This window comes from Entamoeba nuttalli, assembly GCF_000257125.1.
Source record: "Entamoeba nuttalli P19 unplaced genomic scaffold asmbl_4248, whole genome shotgun sequence".
NCBI lineage: Eukaryota > Evosea > Mastigamoebida > Endamoebidae > Entamoeba > Entamoeba nuttalli.
Genome location: NW_008576652.1, coordinates 1 through 11,324, shown reverse-complemented (window position 1 = coordinate 11,324; position 11,324 = coordinate 1). Strand labels below are relative to the sequence as shown.

General features: G+C 24.0%; 9 protein-coding genes across 9 annotated transcripts; 6 read left to right on the top strand and 3 right to left on the bottom strand.

The window, feature by feature from the left end:
* Nucleotides 1–89: 89 nt before the first annotated feature.
* ENU1_098040 (nucleosome assembly protein, putative) lies at nucleotides 90–1,190 on the top strand (the record flags this gene model as incomplete). Its single annotated transcript, XM_008859230.1, has 1 exon — nucleotides 90–1,190. One exon carries the CDS (start codon nucleotides 90–92, stop codon nucleotides 1,188–1,190), a length of 1,101 nt encoding a protein of 366 aa, XP_008857452.1.
* A 136-nt stretch (nucleotides 1,191–1,326) lies between these two features.
* On the top strand, nucleotides 1,327–2,590 carry ENU1_098030 (translation initiation factor eIF-2B beta subunit, putative; the record flags this gene model as incomplete). Its single annotated transcript, XM_008859229.1, has 3 exons — nucleotides 1,327–1,388; nucleotides 1,450–2,442; nucleotides 2,503–2,590. The coding sequence occupies 3 exons, from the start codon at nucleotides 1,327–1,329 to the stop codon at nucleotides 2,588–2,590; spliced, it is 1,143 nt and encodes a 380-aa protein (XP_008857451.1).
* Nucleotides 2,591–3,185: 595 nt separating this feature from the next.
* On the top strand, nucleotides 3,186–4,512 carry ENU1_098020 (hypothetical protein; the record flags this gene model as incomplete). Its single annotated transcript, XM_008859228.1, has 2 exons — nucleotides 3,186–3,648; nucleotides 3,719–4,512. The coding sequence occupies 2 exons, from the start codon at nucleotides 3,186–3,188 to the stop codon at nucleotides 4,510–4,512; spliced, it is 1,257 nt and encodes a 418-aa protein (XP_008857450.1).
* Nucleotides 4,513–4,775: 263 nt separating this feature from the next.
* Nucleotides 4,776–5,309, top strand: ENU1_098010 (zinc finger protein, putative; the record flags this gene model as incomplete). Its single annotated transcript, XM_008859227.1, has 1 exon — nucleotides 4,776–5,309. The coding sequence occupies one exon, from the start codon at nucleotides 4,776–4,778 to the stop codon at nucleotides 5,307–5,309; it is 534 nt and encodes a 177-aa protein (XP_008857449.1).
* Nucleotides 5,310–5,835: 526 nt separating this feature from the next.
* ENU1_098000 (hypothetical protein) lies at nucleotides 5,836–6,534 on the top strand (the record flags this gene model as incomplete). The annotated part of the gene is made up of 1 exon (XM_008859226.1): nucleotides 5,836–6,534. The coding sequence occupies one exon, from the start codon at nucleotides 5,836–5,838 to the stop codon at nucleotides 6,532–6,534; it is 699 nt and encodes a 232-aa protein (XP_008857448.1).
* Nucleotides 6,535–6,652: 118 nt separating this feature from the next.
* On the bottom strand, nucleotides 6,653–7,792 carry ENU1_097990 (hypothetical protein; the record flags this gene model as incomplete). Its single annotated transcript, XM_008859225.1, has 1 exon — nucleotides 6,653–7,792. One exon carries the CDS (start codon nucleotides 7,790–7,792, stop codon nucleotides 6,653–6,655), a length of 1,140 nt encoding a protein of 379 aa, XP_008857447.1.
* A 78-nt stretch (nucleotides 7,793–7,870) lies between these two features.
* On the bottom strand, nucleotides 7,871–9,580 carry ENU1_097980 (hypothetical protein; the record flags this gene model as incomplete). The annotated part of the gene is made up of 1 exon (XM_008859224.1): nucleotides 7,871–9,580. The coding sequence occupies one exon, from the start codon at nucleotides 9,578–9,580 to the stop codon at nucleotides 7,871–7,873; it is 1,710 nt and encodes a 569-aa protein (XP_008857446.1).
* A 31-nt stretch (nucleotides 9,581–9,611) lies between these two features.
* Nucleotides 9,612–9,980, bottom strand: ENU1_097970 (hypothetical protein; the record flags this gene model as incomplete). The annotated part of the gene is made up of 1 exon (XM_008859223.1): nucleotides 9,612–9,980. The coding sequence occupies one exon, from the start codon at nucleotides 9,978–9,980 to the stop codon at nucleotides 9,612–9,614; it is 369 nt and encodes a 122-aa protein (XP_008857445.1).
* A 173-nt stretch (nucleotides 9,981–10,153) lies between these two features.
* On the top strand, nucleotides 10,154–10,543 carry ENU1_097960 (hypothetical protein; the record flags this gene model as incomplete). The annotated part of the gene is made up of 1 exon (XM_008859222.1): nucleotides 10,154–10,543. The coding sequence occupies one exon, from the start codon at nucleotides 10,154–10,156 to the stop codon at nucleotides 10,541–10,543; it is 390 nt and encodes a 129-aa protein (XP_008857444.1).
* Nucleotides 10,544–11,324: the final 781 nt, after the last annotated feature.

Sequence of the window (11,324 nt, the reverse complement as noted above, 5' to 3'; positions counted from 1 at the left end):
AAAAACAATTCTATTATTACTTAATTATTTGCTTTTTTTTAGTTTTTTTTTGTATTGAAAAAAGAACAATTAAACTATTTTAAACATAAATGAGTAGTTCAGAAACACCTCGTACATTAGATAGAAAAGATGTTGTTGAACAGTTATTATTATATCAGGCAATGTTACATAAAAATAATCTTGAAATGAAAATTATTCAATGGGAAGGGGGGAAGTTATTATATTCACCAACTTCTCATTATGCACAATTACGAGAGGTAATTAAAACGATTCCTAAGTTTTGGTATTATGCATTAAAGAATAGTGGTTATTTGGATATTGTCTTTGCAAACCAAAATGATGAAAAAATATTAGAATCATTAATTGATATAAATGTTGATTCAATGAAACAAATTTTAGATGGTAAAAATGTTGTTGATGTGATGGATACATCATATAGAGTAGTTTACTTGTTTAAAGAAAATGAATACCTTCAATCCAAAGAAATATTCCAAACAGTTTATTTTACAACAACACAAAACCGTCCTGTACGTTATGAAAATAGTCCAGTCATATTTAAAAATGGGTTTGACGTTCATATTGTTAATAATCATTATCATCATTCATTCTTTGATCAATTCTTAATTCCATATGAATCATTAAATGAAGAAGAAAAAAGTGATGCATTGGCAAATTTACATATTATTTTATTTGATATATTGAAGAATCCTGTCCATTTTTTTAAAGGAACAATGGGCCAGTATGAACCTAAAGAAGAAGAAATACTTCACAACTTAGAGATGGAACAAGAAATGGATGAAAGAAGAACCCAATTATTAAATGAACAACAAACGACTAATACTCATGCAGAAGAAAAAACAAATAATGAACAAGAAATTATTACTAGTCAAATTAAAGAGGAAGAAAAACAAGAACAAACCCAAAAAGAAACAAAAGAGGAGGTTTCTTTACAAGAAAAGGAAATGAATGATGTGTCTGAAAAAAACAATGATGAACAAATGAAACAAGATCCACAACCTTCAAATATAATTCCTATTAAAAAGGTTGAAGATAAAACAATTCCACAAGTATTAAATACACAACCAATAAAAGAAGAAAAAAATGAATTAATTAAAAATACAATTTACCAAGAAATTAAAGTAGAAGAGAAGATATTAAGTAAAGAAACAAAATCAGAACCACAAAAATAAGATTTAAAGATAAAAGGAAATAATCTAAATTGAATTTTATTAAAAAAAAAAGGAAAAAAGAAAAAGGGTTTGAATTATTTTGTGTTTTTTATAAATAACTTTTTTTTTAAGAAAAGAAAAACTAAAAATTATTAGAATGCAAAAGTATCAATCAACATTTAATAGAGTTCAAGAGATTGTTCAAAATATTAAAAGAGGGTTTGAATTTATCTATATAAGTTTAATTAATAACACTGTATATATTTATAATAAATTATAGAGTTGTGTATGGAGCATATCAATCATCTTCTCCAATTCTTTCATTATTATCAAGACTTATTGAGAGAGAACATTTTGAAAGACCTGGAGAATTAATGAATGTTTTAAAAGGAATTGGTAAATATGTTCAAATAGGGACACAATCAGAATATGCTACAGTAAATATTGTTCGTCGTGTTATGTTTATGGCAAGAGAAGTTGAAAAAAGTATGTTAAATGAAGATTTTGATGTACAAGCAAATGAATTACATAGATTAACATTTGAACATCAAACAACAAGTACAGTTGATATGATTAAATATAAAGAATTATTAGTTGAAATGATTAAAGAATTTCAACAAGAATTATCTACACTTTATGAAAGTATTGCAGAACAAGGAGAATTGTATATTAATGATAATGACACTATTTTATTATATGGTAAATCAAGAACTGTATTAGAATTTGTAGCTGGAGCAAAAAGAAATAGAAAATTTAATGTTATTGTTATTGAAAGTTTACAACGACATGAAGAACAAGAAATAGTTAATGATTTAAAAGCTAAAGGAATTCAATCACATTTAATTTCTGAATCATCTTTATTCAGTATTTTACCTCGTGTAAATAAAATTATTCTTGGATGTCATTCAGTTTTTGCAAATGGTGGACTTGTTGCTACTTCAGGAGCTTATAATTTATGTAGTGCAGCTAACCATTTCCATGTACCAGTTTATGTATGTACTGGGGCTTATAAAATTTGTCCAAATTTCCCAACAAATTCAAATGGATTTTCTTTAATTCAATCACCATTACCAATAACACCAGCAATTTTATCTACACCAGCTATTGGTCGTACAACAACTGGACTTGAAGAAGTTCTTACAAAGAAATCAGATGTAGATGAAACTGTTGTTGTTAATGAATATCAAATAAAAGAAGCTCAATATGTTCGGGTAATTAATTCTACATTTGATTATATACAACCTGATTGGATCAATTTATTCATAACAAATGAGTTTGTTTTAAATTTGTCTTCATTTCGAGTTAACTAATAAGTTTATTAACTTTTTTTTAGAAAAGGTGTTTCACCATCTTATATTTATCGTCTTGTTGCTCAATTATATAATCCTGAAGATACATTCTTTATTGAAAGTGGAAATTAATTCATTGACTATTTGTCACATTTTTTAATATTGTTATTTGGTTTTATGTTATATGAGAAAGTGTATATACTATAAAGATCTTCAAGACTGAAACAAAGAAATGTTTAAAGTAAAAAAATAAAAATAAAGTAAAGTATTAAAATAATATGCTGCTTGGGTGCAGAAAGAAGATCGCAAGAAGATTCTTTCTCAAAAGAAAACTCTGAGAACTATCTGAGAAATCAAATGGAGATGAAAAGGAAGGAAAAAGAAAATTGAATTTTGAAGATTATTTGGAAAAGATTAAAGCTAAAAAAAAAAAAAGGAAAAAAGGGTTATTTTATAGAACAAAAGAAAATTGTTTTTTAATAGTTTTTATTGGTTCATTTAAAAATAGAAGGAATGATAGGCAAATTAAGAATAGAACAAATAGTAATGAATAGTTTCATGTATAATACTTTCGTAGAAGAAAATAAAAATCTGAAGATGATTTTAACTTTCGATTTACCTAAAAAAAAACATAGGATAAAGAACGTTCTTCCATGTCATCAGAAGTACTAAGAAAAGCAGAAAGAAAAGAACTTAAAAAGTTAGTACATACCAACAGTTTTATTCAATGTCCTTATTTAAAATATTTGTACCCAAAGAAGAATCTTTACTTAATAAAGCATTGAAAACTGAAAATGGAAAAATTCCTAAAAACATTGTTAAAAAATTAAAAGAAATGGAAAAAGATTTAATGTCATCTCAGTTGTTAAATCATGAGATATTAACTCGTATTAAAAGTAACTTGACTACTAACGAATATCTTCGTCTTCTTTGTGTTATATTTATTATTATTAAACATGATTCAGATAATGCATTATTAATGAAAATTGTATCAAATTCTGTTCAATTCATTACCCATATTCCTGTAAATTATAAGACACAAGAAGAAAAAGAGCTAATGATTGTTTTTTCAAATCATCTTGATTTATATACTTCTTTGTATGTTGATGATTCTACTGCTTTAGACAGGTCAATTACACTTGATAAAATATCTATTCTTCATTCAGATAAATCATATGATCAAACTATTAGTTTGTTTCTATTTATTTTAGTTAAGCTAATAAAATATAAATTTTAAATAGATATGGCTCATATTATTAGACACTTTAACTTCTATGTTTTTTAATTTTATTTCATTAGACTGGAATAATCCACGTTTCTTTATTAATAAATTCCATTTATATATAATCAATTTCTTTATTAAAGAATTAACGACTACTTTCTATAGACTATGTTGTTATATACAAGCTTACTTTGATACCATAATTAATGCACCTCCTAATTCATTAAAAACTTCACTAAAAATTTTACTTCGATTCCAAGAATGTCAATCTTTTTTTAAAAAAACATTAGAAAATCCAAATGTAAGAAATTACTTCCCAAATGCTCCTTTATTTACTCCTGTTGATTTGGAAACTTTTCAAGAGTTACTTTGTGCTAGAATGATTAAAAATCAAGAAACTCTTGTTGAATTAGCAGGAATTCAAATTCCTGAAGTGATTAAAGGTGCTGATATTAATATGCTTACTAATAATTTAAAAGTGGTTAATGAAAATTTTCAGAGGGAATTAAATGAACAAATGATGAATATTATTTATTTCACACGTATTATTGTTGATTCATCCTCTGTTACTAGAGACATTTCAAGATCAACTTCTAAACAAAGAAATACATCAACTCTTTCTGAAGGAAGAGATGATATACAAAGTAATAGTATTAAAGAAGGGATGGATAAATGTATCAAAAGTGTTTCTGAAAGACGAATTCATTGTCCTATGGCTTCACAACCATCTACACCTGTAATAAGAAATCAACGAATTTCATTTACATTAAATACTAATACATTACCAGACCGTTATTTAACGTCAAGTGGAGAAGTAAGTGTTGTGTTCTAAAGAAAGTAGTTTTATAATATTTATTTCTACTAAATGATTATTATATCAAATCAATTCTAATCAATTCATTTGAAATATAAAAAAAAACAAGTTTTTAATTCATTTGTTTGTAAAACTTCTTTGTGTTTATTTTAAAGTATTAACTTGTGTTTTGTTAAAAATAAAATCTTATTATGTATTTACTTTCTTAATGATTGGTTTTGTTATTAATCACTTTGTATGAAAGATACTTGATAAGTATTACAAAGTATCTATATTCAAAAATGAATATTCAACAACAAATGTACCATTTGATACATTGTCATCCATTATTTCTTACAGATCCATTTGAAGTATATAAAGAAAATCATGGATGGTGGAAGTGTGATTTATGTGGCTCTAAACCATTAAGAAATGAATTAATGTATCATTGCGATGAATGTGAGTTTGATGTTTGTGCATCTTGTTATCATCAGGTTATTGCTCATTATCATCATTTAAATCATACTTTTGAACCAGATTATGAAAGTAGAGGGAAATGTTGTGATTGTCATAAAGAAAATAATGATAAATTATTTAGATGTAATCAATGTGTTATGGTATATTGTAAACAATGTTTTGAATCTCTTTATATCCCATCATTTCATCCTCATGCACTTTATGTTTCTAGTCCTTCAATTCTTTATCCTGGTAAGTGGTGGAAATGTGATTATTGTCAACAAGTCTTTGGTAAAAACAAATTTTCTTTATTATTTCATTGTCGAGAATGTCAAACGGATTATTGTTTTCATTGTCTATCTTTATCTCTCAAATCATAAATAGTTAAAAATACAGATTTTGAAAACAATTCATCACTCCTATTTCTTAAATAACATTATATTTTAATAATAAAATTGCTATAAAAACTTGTTATTATTTATTTTTATAAGTTTTTTTAGAAAATTCAACGTTTAAATTTATTGTTTTTTAGAATAGTTTTTAATAAAGAACTAACACATAATTACATTCCAACGAAATAGAAATTTTTCCTTTCTTTTAAATATAAAAATAAAATTCTATTTTTGCAAAGAAACAAATAAAATCAAATTAAATGGATTTTTTTCAATTGTTTTTTCAACAAATTAAACAATTTTATTTATTTTAAAAGAAGTATTTTAATAAAAAAATAATAAAATATCGGGAGATTACATTAAAATTAATTTACAGAAAAAAGAAGCATTGTATGAAAGATGGTTACAAAAAAGAGAAAAAATAGTATTTTTCAAAATAGATTCCAAAATTAGAACTAAAATGACGTGGAGCTTGTTATTTATCAGATCTAAGGTTAAACTACTCATTAACTAAATGCAAACATCTCAAATGAATCAATACTGTAATACTAGAAAATTTCCAGTATTTGATGCAATAGACTCTACTCCTGTTTTAGAAGATAATGAACCATATCATTTAAAACTTTGTTTTTGTCCATTATGCCAAAAAGGAATGGCTGTTTTAGCAAAAGAACGATCAAGAAATGTTATTTCATGGCAGTATATTTGTAGAGTTATTTTTTATTGTTTATCAGTGATTTATAAAAAGAATGGATATTTTTCTTTAAAATATGATGTTCATTGGTTTATTGTTGATCATTGGTATCTTTTTTCACAATTAGACCAATTTAGAACTAATCCAAATAAATGGAAAAAAGCTATTTTAGACGCTATGATTCATTGTAATTTATTTGAGTCAGGTAAATCAACAATGAATAAAACTGGTGTTTGGAAATTACGTAAATATGAAGCACCTTGGGAATGTTCAGAAAATAATTGTTGTGAATATAACAATATGAATTCAGAGAAATTAATGTCAACTGAATGTTCTCAAGAAGAATTTATTCTAAATGAAAAAGATAAAAAATGTGCATTACCTTCTCTTTCTTCAATGTATAAATATTCAATGAATGATATTAGTCCTGAAGTTACTCCATTACCTAGTCTGTCTAAAGTTCTTAATGAAAATATTAAATTAGATGATTTTAATGGTTTTGTTCAAAACCTTCTTTGAACAAAGCTTTTTTTTACAACACAAATGTATTTAAATGCAACAATTAATTTCATATCCTTTTCATATTCATTTATTCTTTTAATTTTAAAAAATTAAAAAACTTTTAATAAATAATTGTTTAAGTCATATGATAATCAGAATTTGTTAATGTTAATTTATGAACTACAATTGGACTACATCCAGTATCTGAATAAATAACTGATTTATTTTTAAGTTTTAATAGATGTTTTCCATAAAAACAACTCCTTTGTGTACATCCTTCTAATTTCATTTCAACTCCAAATTCTTTTGAATAATATAACACATTCATTAATGCTTGGTCATATCCAAAGAAGAAAGAAGGAAACCATCTCATTCTTTTTACAAAAGAATTCATTGCAATTATCATTTTTTTCATTCCACCCATTCCAAATCCACCATTTAACGAAATTTGTTTATTAATAACACTATTTCTTGTTATTTCATCTCCAAAAAATGATTCTAACCATTGGAAATGATTATGGTTATTTGCTGGAGAACAACAAAAGTCTAATGATAATTCATTTGAAGTAGAATTAGTTGCAAATGGACATTCAGTTGTCCATATTAGATCATTAACACCAAATGTAGCAAATATATCATTAAATATAACAACATCTCTCGTATCAGAAAATATTACTCTATCATAATCACTTTGGTGTCGTTTAATATATCTGGTAAAAGCAATATATCTAGTAACTACAAAATGTCCAAATGGTATATCACTCATGTCAACCACTTCTACATTATATTTTTTCATATCATCATATAATAAAGGTGTAGGTGATGGCCATAATAATAAAGCAACAATCTTTGCATGAGGAATAGCTTGTCTTGTTATAGAAAGTGTTTTTAAAGCAGCAGTTCTTTGTTTCATATAAATCCCTTTTGTAAAAAATCCAAATGAATATACTAATAAATCTCTTTTATTGTTTGGTTTAAATTGAAAGAAGTTTTTACATTTTCCTTCATAGTTAAAAGTAGCCACATCAATAACGTTATCTTTCCAATTATTTTTTTGCACATTAAAATTATTAACTTTATGAGTTTCTATTTGTTCTGAAGATAAATATAAATATTCTTTATGTTTTAATTTATTAAGATTAATTAAAGGAAAAGATATAATAATGAATGTAGTAAATGTGATTAAAGAAATTCCTGTAACAATTATTAGTATATATGATTTCTGATATCTTTTCTTATATTTTTCTGGTATTTGAACAATTCTTTCCCAATTCATCGTTTTTTTAGTTTTTTAAACAAAAAATAAAAACTTTAAATAAATTGAAACTATTTAAAAGAATTATATAAAAAGTATTTATTTATTTTCATTTTTATTTAATTCTCCTTTCATTTTTTCAATTAAATCAATTTTTGGTTCTTCTTCAGGAATAATTAATTTAAAGTAATTTGAATTGATGAATTTTTTAATTAAATCATTATTCTCAGTTACACTAAGTAATTTATTTCGTATTCTTTCTACCTCAGAAATAAATTGAGTATTATTTGTAAATTTAAGTGAAATAAGTTCAATCATTTTGTTTGCTAATTGAATTGCGTTATTAACTAATCCACAATATTGTAGTCGTTCACGTTTACTATATAATTTTTCCATTATTATTGATGATGATTCTAAATATCCAATAATTATTTCAAGACAAAGTAAAGGATTATGTTGTTTAATGTAATTAATAAGGTCTCTTCTTTTAACTGAACCTCTTTCTGCTATTTCATCATAAAGAATTTGACATTTCTTAAGAAAGTTAAGAAAAATCTTTAATGAAGAAAAACAAATAAAAGAATGCTCGATACAATGTAAGAATGGTGTTGTAACTTGAGAAGTAAATGGAAGTATTTTAGATGTTAATGGAATGAATCTATTAAATTCAGTTTGTGTTATAAAAGCATCTATTTGAAATTCATCATTTTCAAAGAATAATTCAACACAATATTCTAATATTGAAGTTAATGTATCATCTGTAAAGATTGGATTATAATAATTAAAGCAAGAAAAACAACAGAAACATAATGAACATGTAATTAAGTTGTCTTTTAATAATGGAAAATGTTCTAGTAATAATTGATTTGCATTTATTTGAAGACAAGGAAAACTTGATGAAAGATTTACTAATAGAATAAGGTCATAATAAAGAACTTCTTTAATTGAATAAATCAAAGAAAATGTGTCAGGATGAAAAGAACATAATATTGGAATAATATCAAAAAGAATTGATATGAGTTTATCAGAATGAAGAAAGTCAGGAGATAATGGATGAGTCAAATTAAGAAGATTTGATAAAACAATTTTTAATGAATGAAGAGAATTTAATGGATTTGAATGAAGTTCATTTGAAAGAAATTGAATGATATTTAACATTTGAGAAATACTTAATGGTAGTTGATTATCTGCTTTAATTAATACGTAATGATTTGATTTTTGAGAAATATATAATGACTCAATTTTAGAGATAATAAAAGAAAGATCTATATGATAAACAATATTATCATATTGATATTCATTTGATTGTTCTCCTTCAAAGAAGAAGGAGAGAAAATGTTGTTGGTCTAAAGTTAATTGTTGAGATAGTCTATAATGATTTAAAACATCAAGAAATTGTTGTTTCATTTTACTTTCTGAAAGAAGAAGTAAAGACTGAATAACTCCAGGAAGTAATTTCGAAGAAGAAAGATATAATTTTAATAATACAATAACATAATCATATACAATATTATCTGAAAGAAGTCCAAGTCCAATCATTCTTTCAATTAAAAATGATGTAAAAGAATATGTTTGTTCAGTTGGTGAATCATGAAGTTCTTTAAGAAGAGAAGATAAAACTGGAGTTAAATCTTCATCTGGAAGTGATTTAATTTCTAAATAAAATTGTAACAAAGCACGACTTTTCATCTCTAATGATTGTTTAAAAAGAGGTGTTAAGTTGACAGTATCTTTAAGGTATGATTTAAATGGATATTCTGTACTAATATATTCAGTTAATACTATTAATGAAAATTCATCTCTAATCATTAGTAATAAAACATATTTAATATTAAAATTTCTAAACAAACAATTGGGGTAATATATCGAGTAAGAACTGAGTAAAAATTTTATATGTTCCTTTAGATAAATAAGTAAATAGTAATAATATGATATTACAATCAATCAACTGTTGTTTTGTTTTAACTAATTGTAAATATTGTGAATAACTAAACATTTCAATTGAACCTCCAAAGTCATTTTCAAAACAAGTGATATGACGACTCATATTAGGAACACGAGATGATCTTCGTTTTTTTGTATGGAATAATACACTACTATCTTCACTTATTTCTCTAATTATTGGTTTATCTCCGATAAAAGAACTCTCTGAATCACCAGAGTTATAGCCAAAGAAAACTTGAGAATATGACTCATCAAAATGTGACATTTCAAAGACTTCTTTGTTCTTCTAATAAAATTTTGTTTTTCTTGTTTTTGAGATTTTGATTTTTAGTTTTTCTAATTCAAAAATAATGGCAGTCATAAGTTTATTTTCTTATTTAATCTCATCTCATTTTCTTGTTCAAATTAAGCAAAATGAATAAGTTCATTAAATCAAGTATGACAGAAGAACAATTACAAAAATGGATAGAAGAAAGAAAAAAAAGGTTTCCAACAAAAGCTAAAAGAGAAAAATGTCTTTCTGAAGAAAAAAAAAAAACAGATGAAATTGAAAAAAAGAAAAATGATGAAAGTAAACCCAAAAAGAATGAAGAAGAAAATGATAATCCTATTGAAATTAAAGGAAAATTAGAAGATGATGTTGGAAAAGAAATTAAAGAACGTAAAATACTTAAAGAAAAAGAAGAAGAAAATAAGAAAGAAAAAAATAAGAAAAAGAATCAAGATATTACTCAACTTATGATGGACCAAATGCAAAAACAAGTTCAAGAAGTTGAATATGATATTTTATTAGAAGCAATAGATTTTTTAATTCCAATATTTCAATGATTATTAAATATTTAATTAATCTTTTTTTATGAAATTTTTCATCTGTTTATATTATTGTTAATTCATATAAAATATCATTGAAAATTTATTTAAAAAAACAAATATCAAAAATGCTTCTTTGAATGAAGGAATTTATATATTATTTCTTTTTTTTTATTAATAACATTTATTTTTATGTATCACTAAAAGAGTTTTTCAAGATAATCTTTGGTTAATTGTTTTATTTGAAAAAGAAACAGCCAATGATAAAAATTGAATTTTTTTGTTGATATTTCTATAAAAAAATGCGATAATTTATATCATCTCTATTTTATATGAATGGAAGTAAAATTAATATTTGGTTTGTTTTATTATAGAAAGTTTTTTCTTAATAACAACCAGCTAGAGCATTTTTGTTATGTAAATAGTAAAAAATGAAAATTATACATAAAACAGAATATTTATTAAATAGTTGAATAATAAATAAAAAATATCCAATTAGTTCTAAAATTTGTTAGTATTATGAACGGAGTTTAGTGAAATAAAAACTCATTAAAAATGTTAATATGATTAGAATAGATTTTATATTTTTCTTTGTAAATTTCATTATGACTAATAAAAAAGAAAGGTCAATGAAAAGTTTTATTACTAAATATCTAATGTAATATTATAATTATATTTATACTATTTATTAAAATAATATTGTTATTGAAAGTAGAATGTCAATAATGATTAATAAAGTTTTACTATTAATTAATTAAGAAAGAATTATAATTAAATTATTAAAAAAAAATACAAATGA